The following is a 15443-nucleotide window of genomic DNA, read 5'->3' as shown; positions in this document are numbered from 1 at the left end:
TATTTAAATTAAGATGTTTACAATACGGCTTCATATCAACCACACAGACCGAGTTCGATTGAGCTACTTATCCGTGTCAGAGAGTTAATGGGCATATTTCCTAAATGTCAAACTTTTCCTTCAAAGCCACTCTGTCTAATGATGTTATGTATTTCCAAACTGATTCTGTAAATAAATCCATTGTAAATTATCAAGTTAAGCAGATTTCAGGTAACAACGGTTTCAAGCTACCTTTACGTTTAAGGTGTAGCTTACAAAGCTCATAGAAGTTTTTCAATATTAGCCTAGTGTACATGCTTTACAAATTAAGTGGCGACACAAACAGGACCTACATTTCCAGTTGGATTTCTTTGATTGAAAACCTGTAGAATGTACTTTAGTGACCCCAAACTGCACCTACAATAGAATCCACTAGCTGCTGTCCTCTGCTAACTCTGAAAACCACGTCAAAGAATGTGCCATAAATATGTTTTCTTCTGTTTGCGGCTTAAAAAAAAAACTGTATTTTGTGTTTATAAAAAAAGAAAAGTGTGCATTACTTGAAGTTCTTTGTGTATACTTGAATTCACATTGTAATTTTTTTCTATGAGATTATCGTTGCCATGTCTTCATTCATGCTATTAGTAGGTCAGACATTTAGTAGTTTTTAGTATTGCATGTTAGGAAATAAGAATGTACTCCTCGGCTGAGCACTTTACTAATAAAGGCACATGGAGCCAAGCTGTGTGTTCCCTTCAATCTCTTCTATCACAGGAATGAAAGATGGTCACCCAGAGAGAAATTAGATTGAGTTTATCGCTCCTGCAACAACCAAGTCACACTCTATCATCCCCTGTATTTAATTATGAGTTTTTTTTGCAATAATCCTGCTAGAAAAAGAAAGGAATGCTGTGCTCATGGGTGCCTGGAGGGAAATTAAATGAATTTGATAAAGGCAGGTTGATTTTCACACTGTAAGGTAGCGAGGAGAGGATATGTATCACAGACTGCAGCTTTCCGCTTTCTCTTACCTCAGGAAATCAAATTTCTTTTTTGCAACTTTAGCGTAGGCGCTTTTAAAACAGATGTTGAGCACTCTTTCCAAGAAATAACAGTCTTCCTTAAGTAGATTATACTTCTTTTAAACTTGAGTGTAAATATTAATCATTTTCTGTTCTAAAAAACTTTCTCAGGAACTTTGTGTCCCCACCAGGTGTGCTAAGCTGATTACTAAAGCGTATTACGGCTAAAGCTGCTAACAGCCGCAATTACATCTGATTATGTTTAACAAGGCATTAAGTAAATACAGTTTCATCATCAACAACAATAATGGAGCCTGCTGTGGTAAACAAGAAGCAGAATCTGAGTCTCTAGCAAGCAGGTGGGGATATTAGCAGGGGTTGTTTTGGTGTTCAGATTTCACCTCATCCTAGAAGACCAAAAAACAGCCACATGGCAGACTACTAAATGACCATCAAATCTGTAATGAATGGACCTGTACTACTTCATTTTAGCACAAATAGCAGTGCAAAAGTCCCAAATTAAAGTGCACGACTAATATTCTTACGTCAAACATTGTAAAAAGTAAAAGTAAATGCTGGGTACATGATTGTATTTAATTAAAACTCAGAAGAATTGTTATTAGTGCTAATGCTTACATCACTTAACTGCAATTTATTCAAAACTAGAACTTGTATCATTTAATATCTAAATTACATGTACGACAGAAAAAAAAATTGTGTTATAGTTATTGTTTTTCAAATTCAAAATTTAACATAAAAACCAGTAGTGCTGCAAAAAAAAAAATCCCTTTGAAATGTAGTGTAGGAAACTAAAAGGTTTCTTTCAATTGAATTCCAGGAACTCTAAACAGTTTTGTTAATGCAAAAGTTGTCCCCAAACATCCTGGTACACCATCCATTAGACATAAGGTGTTATTTACATTTTAACAAGACCAAGAGTCCAAAGTCATACAGCCTTCTGTGAGATAGACTTCCATAAACCAGGCGTTTGAGCTGACTCCTACTGTCTGCATGCTAAGTAACACACTTGTGCTTAAATTGACCTTGTTATAACAATTTATGTCAGGGAGATCATAAATTTGTGAACCAAAATTCCATGGGAGTCCTCCAAACAATTGTCAGTCTATCTATCCGGTAGATGTTGAGATATTTGCGGTGACAGGCAGACAGTGAAGGGCAGCTAAGAGTTATGCAGTAACTTCTCTTAAAGAGTCTAAATAAGCCTAGAAGCAGAGTGATACATACAGTGCAGTTTGTTGAAATAACAATGCACATCAATAATTAAGCTTGAAGATAATCAATTGTTATGGCAAGTGAACAAAAAATTTGGAAAGCGATTGTAGAACCAAACCTTGTTTCACCTGCTAAAATGTTTTTCCCCCTTATCTGTTCATATCAATGAAAAAGTAATGAGCTTGAACTATTTAGTAATATCCTGCTTTTTTAAAATTACATTTTCTTTATTCATAAACAACATTGTAGTGAGCTTCAACATTTTGGTTACTTATTCTTATACCGTCTGGAATTAAGAGAGGTGACCCAGGATAGAGCCTTGGGGGACACCACAGCAAAGTGTGACACAAGAGGACAACTGTCCTCCAAGCACAATAGAGACAAGCCACAGTATTGGTCAAAGCTTATGACCTATTGTGTCAGCTTGTTTATTTTAAGATACACCCCCCCTCAGGTTTTATTCACTTTCTTTTTCTTTCAGGTCCAAAATCAGATTCTGAGCAAATGATTGGATGTGACAAGCACCGAACAATGAGCAAAGGTCATTAATGCAGTTTCTTTTTACCAATGAAGAGAGACACTGTTGATTATTTGAAAACCCTGCATTTAAAAAAATGACACATGGCGAGTTGAGTCCAAAAGAGGTTGATTTTATTACAACACTTAAACACTCATCAAATAGCTTTATCATAATGTGTGGATGTTGTTTTCATGTTTAAAGTATTTGCACAGGCCAGTGCTACATATAAATAATTTAAATTTATATTCAGTTATAAATAACTCACATACATTATTATTACAGCTAAAGGACAGCCACTGTACAAACATTTACAACTGTGTTATACATCATTTACAGGAGTTGTGCTACTGGCACAGAACACTTCTAAAAGGAAAAGCAGTTTGTTTGCATGCATACTCTCCAACACTCTTGGTATAAATCAGTTTCATATCTTCTAATCTTAGTTACAGTTATACCTGCATTTTTCAAAAACAGAAATGTTGTCCGTAAACAAGTGATGCACAAAACAGATAAAAGTGTCTGTTCCCCATAAACATTTCTAGTTTAGCAAAATAAGGATACAGGCCATAAAAATATGCATGTTCACATAAAAGGGCGCAAAGGACAAAAATATGTTGGAATCCATAAGATTAAAACACAATTTTAATTTTTCACAAATAAAGTTTAAAAGTGCACTCTCATATCTTTACAGATAATCAAAAAGCACACCTTCTGCCTGCAGCACTCAACCATGCTACAAGCTGAATCCATTTCTCCATATTGCTCAGAATAGAATAAGGAACTAAATAAAAAACAATATTAAGAGTTGGTGTTCATGAACAGGCTCGTAAATAAGGTTGTTATTACTCATAAAGAGTGGAGTTAGATTGTCTCTTCTACATTACCGTTGGCCATTCCACTATCTGCTGTTTTAAGGGAAATGCATCGGTACTTCCTTCATATTATAATAAAACAAGAACAGCCTGTTTAAGGTTTCATCTGAGTTATCAAAACTCAAAATGAAGAATTATTTTAGTCAAACTAACACACCTCATATTAGCTGCCTTCAACGCAACATGAAACAGCACTGAACAAACTCCATCATGACACTGACACTGAGGTGCAGATTATCAAAACTCATCAGTGAGTGGCTTCATCTGGCTCAATTAATTCCATCCGTTTTGCCTGTATTTGTGCGATGTTCTGTCTTTTCTCCTTTTTTTGATTCATTTCCGAATGATTTTGTTTTGACTCAGTGTGAAAGAAATCTTTTGTGCAGTCTAATTCTTTCCCCTCGTAATTCTTAAGTAATTACCATACATCTTTGGCTCTGTGCTTTGAAGGCAGTGGCTTCTATTAAATTAAATTAATCATGTGTGTTTAGTTATTTATCTTTTTTTTAAAAATCTCAACCTGACCTTATTTATATGATGTCAGAAAAGCTTTAAAATACCCAACGAAATAACGACTAACTTAATTCTTTAGATAGCTCAGTTCCTAATGAATCCAGTAAAGGGCTGTCAGTCTGTTCCATAATAAATAAAGCAACACGGATATGTACATATCTACATGGTTGCATAATGTATGACTTCTCATTTACATTTCATACAGATTTCACATTAATAACACAGAAAGGACAGACAGTTCACCATGAACCACTTTTTAAAAGTTTGCATAGAAACCTTTAAATCCTGAATAAATGCTTGAAGTATTCAAAAGAAAATATGCTCTTCATTATGCTGTTTGAATTTTGGGCTGAGTGACACTATCAAAGGCTCGAAGTCTTTGTCATGCTTTGTGAAAACGTGTCAAGAAAAATCCCCTCTGGTTACACTTCAATCCGGCGTGTCAGTCGATGTACTGTGATAACCATCTGAAACCTTCCCCGTAGCCTTGCTTTTTCAACACGCTGCACATGAAAATCTCCAGCGGTCGGGCATTCAGCTCCTTCAGGGAGACATTTCCCTGTCGATAACAACACAGATAAATTAAGGCTCAACACATCAGGTACCACACAGACACACAGTGATTATTACTCTCTGATTAAAAGACAGGCTCTGTGTTCTACCTTTCCTGTAACTTGACCATCAAGAGCAAAAGCGCCTCTTAGTCCTCCTTCACTGATGGCCTCAGGGCGGTCAATTTTATTACCCAACACCAACACTGGGACATTAACTATAGTCTCATCTCCTAGAAGAGCCTGGGAAAAAAAAGCACAGTCATCGACATCAATCTACTGTTAACAAAGTACAGATAGTGGTCCGTGGTGGAAACAGCTTGTATTGGTGGTGTTTAAACTTACATCGAGTTCAGTCTTGGATTCTGTGAGCCTGTCGTGATCTGCACAGTCTACAAGATAGACGACTCCGTTTATAGCAGGGAGGTAGTTCTTCCACACTCTTCGAGCTGCCCGCAAAGGAAAAACAGATTGTGAATTAGCTCACCAACAGCAATATGACAGGAAGCTGTGTCCTTAAATGTCCCTGTGTACAATAGTTAAGAGATACTTGAGTAGTGGTATGTTTCTATACAGGACGTCTCAATGAGTACATTTGACTAAATACCCATCCTGACAGACATCAGCCTAGATAGAACATGTGTTGGAGCTTTTTCTTATTTCAGGATTTATATTTGTGTTTACAAGGAAATACATGTTTGTTTTCCATGATATGTAAAATCCAGTCACAGTTACAGCATAAGAACTCATCCCCATTCCTATGCCTTCTCTCTTCCTGCTCATTTCCTGCAGCATTGGCACATCCTTTATATTTCCATTCAATGTGCTCAATGATCTAGGCTCACTAGTTCCATTAGAGCTGATCTGAAATCACACATCGACACTGCGATGGCTGCAGAGACACCATGTGGCAGCAACGAGAACTGAGATTGGTCCTGCTTTTCTTCAGCATGTTTACTGATCACTATAGAGATGACTTGTGCTGAAGGCAACATGGACAAAAGAAAAGGTGATGATGACTCTACAATTGAAAGGTCCATCACTATTGGCTGAAATGAAAAAGAAGTCACCTTGTACATGTCCTCCCAGATCAAATGTAGTGAAAGTCATCCCACCGATTGTCAGCTCTTCAGATGCTTCAGGGAAAGATTAAAAACTGTTTTTAATTCAGGTGCTTTTTGGTCTGCACAGAGGAACTTGTGAGGCTGGAAATGTTGAAGGAAATACCGATATATCACTATCACAATGTCAACACATGCAAAGATATCAGGCAATTCTTCAATATGACACATTTGCAGTACAGTCATCTGCTACAAAAGATGTGTAACGGGAAACTAGATGAAATAACTTTCCCAAACTAGAATCATTTAGTGTTGTTGGTATTCTTTAAGAACAATCACAGCACTATTTCAATCCTTCCTTACTTGGATGCAGCGTCGGCACGTGTTGGCCCAGTCGGTCATCTTTCAACATGTGTAGAAGAGTTGTTTTGCCGGCATTGTCCAGGCCCAGGAAAACCAACTTCCCACTCTTTTTGTAAAGACCTGGAAGAAAGATTTCACAAATGAAAGAACAATAACCTACATTTTTAATCAAAGGCTTAATGCCCAGAGGGCGAACATGACCAAAATATTAACATTTCCCTTCTACAAATACTGGTGGTGCTGCTACTTCTATTCTTGCAAAACTGAAATATTCTCCAACACTTTTTACTCAGTGCAAAGCAGAAGACAGAACTTACCTAAGAACTGTAAGACACTACTAAACCCTTTGTAGATCCAGTCAAATAAAAACGACATCTTGTTGGTTTCTGACTAAAACAAGAAAGAGGAGAGATTAGCAAACTTCATTTGAAACTATATGTGAAAACAAAAGGAGCATTAATTTGGTTGAATATTTATGTCACAATGCAGACTATACGGGCTGTAGCCGCTGATGTTGTACTCGGCTAATTACACTTCTCATGACATAGTTTAACACTTGATGTGATTGAGTGTGAAACCAAACTAACATTTTTTTTTGGCTGAAAAATAATTGAATGTATGTTTTGTCTGACAGGAGAAGTCTCCATTTCATTGGAGCTGATGTTTCAGTACATACTTCACATATAATCAGTACACCCAGCTCTAATTATAACACATTAGATTGTATGGTAAATCTTTTGTGCAGTCTAATTGTTTCCCCTCGTAATTCTTAAGTAATTACCATACATCTTTGGCTCTGTGCTTTGAAGGCAGTGGCTTCTATTAAATTAAATTAATCATGTGTGTTTAGTTATTTATCTTTTTTTAAAAATCTCAACCTGACCTTATTTATATGATGTCAGAAAAGCTTTAAAATACCCAACGAAATAACGACTAACTTAATTCTTTAGATAGCTCAGTTCCTAATGACTCCAATAAAGGGCTGTCAGTCTGTTCCATAATAAATAAAGCAACACGGATATGTACATATCTACATGGTTGCATAATGTATGACTTCTCATTTACATGTCATACAGATTTCACATTAATAACACAGAAAGGACAGACAGTTCACCATGAACCACTTTTTAAAAGTTTTAAAATACCCCCCAAAAAATATATATTTGCACCTAATTACATGTAAGAATGGGGAATAGAATACCAGAGTTATTTATGAACTAAGCTAAAAAAATAAGTCAGAAAAACATGCCACAGTATTATTTTAGAAACTAGGATGTAGTATTTTGCAGATTAATAGTCCAGCTTTCCAGCACACCTCTTGGCTAATCATAGCAGAAAGGACAACTAACAACATTAAGACAGATGGAATCCACTTAGGTGGTCCAAGGTGCTACTACAGTGTTCACCCTTACTCTGTGAAACTTAATGGAACTGATTCAATTTATTTCAGACATAGCAAATAAAATCAAACGTATGAAAAATACAAAACAAAATGAAAAGCACGAAAATACAATAAACAAAAAAACAATGTTCAAATTATTTCACAAAAAAAAGAAAAAGAAAATTACATATATTCAATTGATATGCCTGAAAAGGAGTATAAAACTTATTTAATCCCACCCCTTTTCCACAGCTCAATAATTAATATTTATTAAATTAAATTCCTGTATAAGCTCTCTATATATACAATTTGCTATACTATTATTACTATTATTATTATTATTATTTATATATATTTTTTTCCTTCTTAATGGAACTGAGCCACCTTTAACTAAATCTATTTCTCCTGTGTTTATCTCCTATAACAGTGTCATAGCTGTCAAACGAGTATATGGCGTCTTTACATTAAATCACACAAAAAAGGTTTTAAGATAGATGTGATGTCACAGTTCAGCTCACACCTGCTACCTGCAAGCTACCTGCAAGCAAAATTGTGGCTATTGTTTGCAAAGCTTGGATACAACAAAAAAAAAGCAAGGTAGTGCATGCAAACACCTAGGGGGTTGCACATGTTTTCGACTGTGATAATGCATTCAACCATTTGCACGCAACAGGTTCTGTTAAACGATGGACCTGTGGTGAGACTAGCTATCTATAAAGGTAGAAGTCATCATCGCTCCTGGCAGGTATGATAATCACATTTTTTTTTTTTTTGCTTTGCAGCTACATTACAACAGCTAGACGCATGATGTTTACAGGTGTCAAGAAAACTGTGAAGCCTCTACTTTAGCATGCTGTAGTATGCTTAGTAAATCCACAGTGTTTACGGCATACCTTCTCTGAAGCACATTAGCTAACATTAAAGCTCTGGTACTTTCTAGAGTCTGACATGTGTGCGTTTAAAGCCACACGGAACTCTCGCACAGTTCATTTTAACGACTGCCAATGACACAATATGTTATATTGTCCTTCTTCATCTGAATTTGTTCTCTACCTTTGACGTTAATTGACTTACCCTCTCTGCACGCCCCGGTAGCCTAGCGCTCGGTGGTGTTGGTGGTCTCCTTGGAAACAGTCAATCTCAGTTCCGCTTCTGCGTCTTCTTCTTCTTCTTCTTCGTGACGTAGCGTTCAGTATCCGTGTACTGCTGCAGTAGCGCCCTCATCTGGACGGCGGGGAGATTATTCCTCCAGTAGATAAATTATGTAGCCACTCTTATTTATATTATTATTATTATTATTATTATTATTATTATTATTATTATTTAACTCTTATCTTTGTAATATAGCAATAAGTAAGGTCTTTTTACCTGCTCTTTTGTAATGTTAACAGACAAAGAGTAAGGTATTTTACCTGCTTTTTGTAAAGTGTCTCGAGATAACACTTGTTATGAGTTGACGCTATACAAATAAAAAATTGATTGATTGATTGATTGATTTACTAGTCTGTGCTCCAGCATCGTAGGAGAAATGTGAACTGGTGAATTCGTAGTACTTTCTCAGGGAATGTGGAGGTGGAAGTGTTCAAAACCTTTACTCAAGTAAAAATAGAAATACCCAACTGATGAAAAACTTAACCACTGTCCCGAAGTTAGAAACCTACTTAAAAAGTATTTGGCTTAACAGAAAAAAATTAAATTCCTATCAAATTAGCTCTGAAGTTAAACACATACTTTCTTAACATCACATTTTATAGTTTTGGATTAAATTCACATCAGAAAAAGAAAATACAATTCACAAAATCATGTGATTATTTGGTGTTTTTATTGTAATGTTCTCTCAAGTCTGAAATCAAAGTACGGACCCTAAAATTAATGAAACATTGAAGTAACACACAAAAAACAAGCAATTTTTGACAACAACAGACATAACAGACAAAAAAACGTGAACAAAAAAAGCGACTAAATGTGACATAAAGCGACATAGACCCAGTTCATTCAGATCATGGAGTGATGTGATGTGTTGAGTTCATCAGATCAAGTTAGGAATGAAGGATTTTCTTCTTACTACTCATAGTAGAACCATTTGTCAACTGAAAAACAACAACAACGAATGACATTTTATTTTCAGAAAGTAACAAAAAATAAAAGCTGAGATTAAAAAAACAGAATGTACAAATGCCCACCTGAAGTTGGAATGGGATCTTCAGCTCCAAATTCAGATGCCTGTAAAAAAAAAAAAACATCAGATGGTGTTATTTTCTGCTGATCATGAGGATTACATGTACGTTTCTGTGATATAATTCAGAGAGAAATCATAAAGTACAGATGTTGCAAGGCTGTTTGCTATATTATAAACGCTAGTATCCGGTTTGTGGAAAAACTGGTGTAAATTGATAGATTCAGTCTTCAGAATTTCTCTGGCTTTTTACAATTTAATCGTGCTCTCCTCTTGTTGGAGGACTTTTGTGTGTTGCCAGTCCATAGAGCACACTGTTGTGAATTGATAACACACCATATCAATATTACATTTTAAACTGGTAAAATGAATAAAAAATTAAAGCAGACTTACAGACTTAACCACAGCCTCTGCATCCCCTGTAGAGCAGTGGAACGGACTGTCTGAGACACTGGTGTTCATGCTGATTTAAGATACAGACAGAAAAATAAATCAGTTTTAATACCAAAGGACCTCAAAGGCATTGCTCACATTACAAAAAATCCACTTTTTTTAATGCAGAAAGACCACTATTTCAAACTCTCATGTCTGTGTTCCATCAATCGATGCTTGAAAATAATGTTAAAGCTCCTGAGGAACTTAAAGCTTGTTTTCTCTTTCAAACCAGTGTTATTTAACCAACATGCTCATCCTCCTTTTTTTAACAGTCAAAGGTATCACTCACTTTATAACTTTTCTGTGGATTTTTTTTTTTTTTAAAGGGCTGTTTCATCAGCATTCAGTTAATCACTTAGTTTGACACCCGTCCAGCAGTGGTTTCAGGTGTTAATAACAACAATATAGAAATTCTCTTTCTTAATGCTGATGGTCTTGTTTACTTTTGAAGATCATAAAAAGACATCAGTATTAAGTTTAGTCTACTTCATAACCAACCTGAAACTCCTCACAGTACCTTTAACAATGATATACATAGACATATGAACAATATGGAGCTCACTGTATGATGTTAAGTTAAATTCTGAACATGAATCAAACGCACCAATTTAGCTCGCCAGCGTTGGTCTTCTTGGATATTAGTGCCTTCCAAAACTCATGGGTACTCTTGATTGTTTGAATAGCAAAATCCTGCAAAAACAGATTTCAGTCAGAAAAGACATATTTACTTCATCAAATAGATATGCTCAAAAGAAAACATCAATATTCAGGCTATATCTTGTGCTATCTTTTAAAAATTGTTGATTCTAATCTTCCATTTGTGATTTACTTCTTTATTCGACACAACTGTTTCGTCATGTAAAGTTTAAAACACGTTCTAAAGCACAAAAACACGATAAAAAAGTTTGAAAAGTGTACCCTGTCCTTAAACTCTCCGTTGAAAGCGAACTGGTTTTCAGGTTTCCCGTCTGGAACTTTGTATCTTTTGAACCAATCAAAAGTTGCCTCCAGGTACCCGGGCTTGAGTCGTCTCACATCGTCAATGTCTGCGATGAATCAATGAAAAGGAGAACTGTTAAAGTCTGAAAACAAACCATTGTAAATGAAGGCATACTTTTAGTGCCAGAAGCTTGTATTGTACGGCGTCTCAATAATGAAAAAAAGAAATCTAAAAAGGAATGAGAAAAAACATTTGAAAATAAAAAAGGAGTAGTGTTTTATTAAATCAATAGCAGAAAAACTAGGTTAAAGAGTTTTTTTTTAAAAAAGGGAAATGTTTGAAACCCTTAATTTTACATTACTCTAAATAAAAAATAAAAAGATTAAGAAAAAAACAAAACAAAAGAAACACCTGCCCCAAAAAAATATACAAAGAATAGACTCATTTGTATAGATTATGAAATCATATACTTGAAATAGACATTTAAATCTTTGCATGAAAAAAAAAATTCATATACTTTGATATTTGTATTTACGTTTCCAAATGTGTTCACTTTTTTTTATTTCTCATGTTTTTATGAATTTGTTTTTACTACTCAATACCAAAATGTATTTTTACTGTTCTTCGTGAAGATGCATTCTCTTTTTTGAAACTCCTTTGACTCCATACTTTTACACGTTTAGCCATACCATTAAAGTCGGCGGCTTCAGGGTCCTCTGTGTTGATCACAATGACCTTCCAGTCTGTTTCTCCCTCATCGATCAAAGCCAAAGTTCCCAACACCTTCACTTTGATTATTTCTCCTCGAGAACACACCTGAGAATTAAAGACTTGTTTAAAAAAAACCCGCTGAAAATGACTCGGTCTCCCAAAAGCCTGTAGTCAAATTGTTCCAGAACCTTATTTCCTATGTCACATATATCGATAGGATCATTGTCTCCACAGCAGCCCGTGTCACTGTCCTTATGGTTGGGGTCTTCCCACGTCTGTGAGAGGGAAAAATCACAGGTTTGATGGAGCAGAGAAACAGTTTTCTGTATTTTGAGTCTGATCAGAGTGAGAGACTTGCCTGTGGGATAGCTCCATAGTTCCAGATGTAGCCTTTGTGAGGAAAAACATTAGCTACAAATCTGAGATTCCCCTTCTTCAGGTCTTGTTTCAGTGGATTAAGAGGATCTTTGGTGGCAATCTGATAAAAAAAAAAGACCACCATTAGACTTAAAACAGAAGGAAGCAATGACCATGTGGTCACTGTATGATTTGAAGTCATAATCAATTAAAATAATGCAACATATTGCTATTAAAAGAAAAAAGTGTTATACGAAATATCAGTATTGGAGAGCAGATTCTGTCACATTTATCAGCACATATACAACGGGTAGAACCCTATCATTAAAAACACTTAGTTAGCACATTTTCTGATTTACATCTTTTTTAGGAGTACATACCTCCATCTTTGCATTTGTCCATCTTGGGACCTCGATAACGGCGTGGAAAATATTCTGCAAGATCAACCGAAATACATCATTGTCACACCAAGAATGTCAAACTTATCCTAAGAAGACTTACGCATAGCTGTGATTATGCATTGAAACATAGACCAAAGCTTCGCAACACAAAATAAGAATGAAGCTGAAAGGAATAGCTGATGTCAATAGTCTGCTGACAGTGATTTAAAAAAATGTTTAAGCAATGGAATAGTGTAACTGGAAAAGTGAATGAGCCCTAGATAAAATGACGTATTGCTGGAGAAGCACTAAACTTTCTGCAGAGATAACTATATCCCACATTTGATATGTAGCAGTGGTTCTCAACTGGTGGTTTTGGACCCAAAAGTGGATTTCTGAGCCATTTGCAGTGGGTCACAAATGTGTCCCTGGGGAAAAAAAACATGTGTACAAAAAAAATGCTGAAGTGCTTGAAGTCTGAGGTCCAAACCATAATATCTTTCATTAAATAAAATCTGATTGGTTGAAAAATATCAGAGACTTTAGTCACAGTTTCTCATTAGGGAGTTGAGAACCACTGAGCTATAGAAGGCACTTAATGGACACTCTTAAGCCTGTGATGTGTATTGTATTTCACCCGAGAGGCCCATGGGCAGTAGTTTAATGGTGCCATCTTTGCCTGCACTGAACGTACAGGTACTAAAGTCAGTTAAGGACACACACACTTTGCCCCCAAGGTGGTGCTGAGAAAAGCAGCTCTCTACCACTGAAGACAAATTGGAAATGGCTTTTTGTCGAAAGTCTCCTGAAGCAGGAATTGCCGCAATTGCAGGGCAGAGGCATAAAAAGCTGCACAGATTCTTCCATAGTGCCTAAAGTGACTCTCTTTGATTACCTGGAGTAAATTACTACACTTTAAAACTACAAAATGGTGGTTGTACAGCAATTGCCTGCGATAAATAGTAGAGAGCATGAACACAGCACGAATCACTCAACAAGCTTTTTGTACTTCCCTAAAGGTACGAATACAGATCTTCTTTGTAGCAGGAGTTACACATGATGCTCACCTCAGCTTCATTTGCGTAGACAGGTATGTCATGGAATGGAGAGATGTATTCACCTGCTGAGTTTTCTAATGAAAGAAAAAATGTGTTTTTAAACAACTACATATCTTTAACGCTCCAGTGAACTGAAAAGTGAGAGCTCAACAATTACTTGTCAGTTGTCAATACAGCTAGTAGTTATTGCTAAAGCTACAAGCTAATCAAGCACCCATGCATAAGCCAGGAAGGAATACTGTAAGTCCCCACTAACACAAAAAATAAGAAGTGGTCTTACTGAAAAACACCCTGTAGTCCTGAGTGTTTGGCCTGCCTCTCTCTTCGATGGTAAAGCTCATGTCTGTTGTTTCTGAAAAGACTCCCTCTGCGGTCTGAGCACTAATTCAGGGAACTAAGAAGCTCCAGACTGACAGACAATCACTGAGGCTGAGGCACCAGGCATGCGCCCTACTTACATTAAGCCATGGTTAGAGACCTGACACCTGCCTGCAGGTGACCACAGGACTGCAGTACGGACAGATGATGCAGCAACGTTAGCTTCAATATGCAGCTCTGTGGTTGTTTTATTAGAATTTGTGGCTAGCTCAGTTAAAATACCTCTGAGAGAAGCACAGTTTTCTCAGAATAGGATTCAACCACTTATCCTTACTTATTACAACTTTCTCTGTGGCTGCCACCGGTTTTCTCACGGCATGGTTGTAAAGTTTGTACCCTCTTTGCATGTTGAGTGATTTGTTTCCATTTCCATCATGTAACCCTGAGTGGCTCTTCAGAGCTCTTTTCAGGCAGAAACAGATGGAGCTGACTGGTGTTAGCAGTAAACCAATTAACAAGGCAGGATTAGCTAGCATGCTTGTTCTTTTCTCTGAAGTATCACTGTGACTACTGGATAACATACTTATTTGCCATTTTTTTTAGAAAAGTGTAAAATGATGTTACCTAATCTCTTTTTGTCTTTAATCCATAGCCTCTACCTTGGAAGCATGGTTAATACTGGTAATGACTCGCCTTTACTTGATTCAAATGTTGAATAACAGTTAATCCTGGTACCTTATGTAGCCTATCGGTTAGCTTTTATTATATATATATATGCATTATCAGGACACACAAGCAGGGCTTGAATAAGTGGCTTGAGCGATCTGGCAAAGGCTTGTGGGAGCCACTACACAGCTAACATGGTGCCATTACATTTGACGTGTGAAATACATGTTTATTATAGCACTCATTTTACGCCTCCAATGAATACAGTGTTTATTACATCATGTCAGAATGATTACCAGGAAGCTGGCTAGTTGAAGAAAGTGCAGTTTGTTTTGGAACACATCACATTTCATCTAAAATTAACTGGTGAATACAATTAAAAGGTTGCCGCAATGAGAGAACTAATATTTAGATCTGTAAACTACGAGTGAAAGGAAAACGTCAAGCACTTTCTTTGGTACTGTTTGATCAAAGAACTGTGAGTCAGAGAGGTCATTATTATGCCCACAAGGTCAAAAGCAGGGCAGCAGAGGAGTCACGTGACACTTTAAGCCTCACACATCACTAAATATTACTCTTGAACACAACCTGTTCCTCTTTGGCTCATTTGTAGGTTTTTAAGATCTGAATATTATAGGATTTCACCCAGAAAGGGCATGTGAAAGACAACTTTAATTACTAAATGCCTCAATCTGTCACAGTGCTGCCTTACTCTTCTTCCACAAAAGCTCTTAATAGCGAGCCAAAACATCAGCTTATAGCAGATCCAGACGCAGCAGATTTGCTATTTAAAGAATTCCTGAAAAGCTCGAGCAAAACACTTTAAGCCTGTGACCGTGGAGACTTATAAGCAGAGTTATTCATTTAAAGAGAGATTAAGGGCTTGATATGTATTTAGGTGGCTTTC

The 15443-nt window shown here is 36.4% G+C and overlaps 2 protein-coding genes across 3 annotated transcripts; both read right to left on the bottom strand.

The window, feature by feature from the left end:
* Nucleotides 1–2868: 2868 nt before the first annotated feature.
* sar1aa (secretion associated, Ras related GTPase 1Aa) lies at nucleotides 2869–8591 on the bottom strand. Of its 2 annotated transcripts, none has more exons than XM_061027924.1 (7): nucleotides 8570–8591; nucleotides 6432–6504; nucleotides 6115–6234; nucleotides 5761–5826; nucleotides 5036–5139; nucleotides 4802–4933; nucleotides 2869–4698 (listed from the first exon to the last, which is right to left on the bottom strand). In XM_061027924.1, exons 2-7 carry the CDS (start codon nucleotides 6487–6489, stop codon nucleotides 4582–4584), a joined length of 597 nt encoding a protein of 198 aa, XP_060883907.1. In that variant the 5' UTR covers nucleotides 6490–6504; nucleotides 8570–8591; the 3' UTR covers nucleotides 2869–4581. The 2 variants fall into 2 exon arrangements, with proteins under 2 accessions (XP_060883907.1, XP_060883908.1); XM_061027925.1 differs by having other exon boundaries at nucleotides 6432–6500; nucleotides 8570–8590.
* A 707-nt stretch (nucleotides 8592–9298) lies between these two features.
* On the bottom strand, nucleotides 9299–14257 carry ppa1a (inorganic pyrophosphatase 1a). Its single transcript, XM_061028841.1, has 11 exons — nucleotides 13833–14257; nucleotides 13562–13626; nucleotides 12495–12548; nucleotides 12116–12235; nucleotides 11946–12032; nucleotides 11736–11862; nucleotides 11025–11152; nucleotides 10711–10796; nucleotides 10065–10134; nucleotides 9679–9718; nucleotides 9299–9585 (listed from the first exon to the last, which is right to left on the bottom strand). The coding sequence occupies exons 1-11, from the start codon at nucleotides 13891–13893 to the stop codon at nucleotides 9560–9562; spliced, it is 864 nt and encodes a 287-aa protein (XP_060884824.1). The 5' UTR covers nucleotides 13894–14257; the 3' UTR covers nucleotides 9299–9559.
* Between the last annotated feature and the right edge of the window lie 1186 nt (nucleotides 14258–15443).

The sequence above is a fragment of the Labrus mixtus genome, chromosome 21 (assembly GCF_963584025.1).
Source record: "Labrus mixtus chromosome 21, fLabMix1.1, whole genome shotgun sequence".
NCBI classification, from domain to species: domain Eukaryota; kingdom Metazoa; phylum Chordata; class Actinopteri; order Labriformes; family Labridae; genus Labrus; species Labrus mixtus.
The sequence above is the reverse complement of the archived record's forward strand: the minus strand, read 5'-3'. Positions and strand labels throughout refer to the sequence as shown.

What these genes read in the sequence shown, in the direction of transcription:
- sar1aa (XM_061027924.1), bottom strand. Translation starts at nt 6,489, where the DNA reads ATGTCGTTTTTATTTGACTGGATCTACAAAGGGTTTAGTAGTGTCTTA. An exon ending in CGTGCCGACGCTGCATCCAA is followed by an intron (nt 5,827 to 6,114) that starts GTAAGGAAGGAT and finishes CTTTCCCTGAAG; the next exon opens with CATCTGAAGAGCTGACAATC. An exon ending in TCTGGGAGGACATGTACAAG is followed by an intron (nt 5,140 to 5,760) that starts GTGACTTCTTTT and finishes CTTTGCGGGCAG; the next exon opens with CTCGAAGAGTGTGGAAGAAC.
- ppa1a (XM_061028841.1), bottom strand. Translation starts at nt 13,893, where the DNA reads ATGAGCTTTACCATCGAAGAGAGAGGCAGGCCAAACACTCAGGACTAC. An exon ending in ACGGAGAGTTTAAGGACAGG is followed by an intron (nt 10,797 to 11,024) that starts GTACACTTTTCA and finishes CTGTTTTTGCAG; the next exon opens with GATTTTGCTATTCAAACAAT. An exon ending in AACGCTGGCGAGCTAAATTG is followed by an intron (nt 10,135 to 10,710) that starts GTGCGTTTGATT and finishes ATCTTAAATCAG; the next exon opens with CATGAACACCAGTGTCTCAG.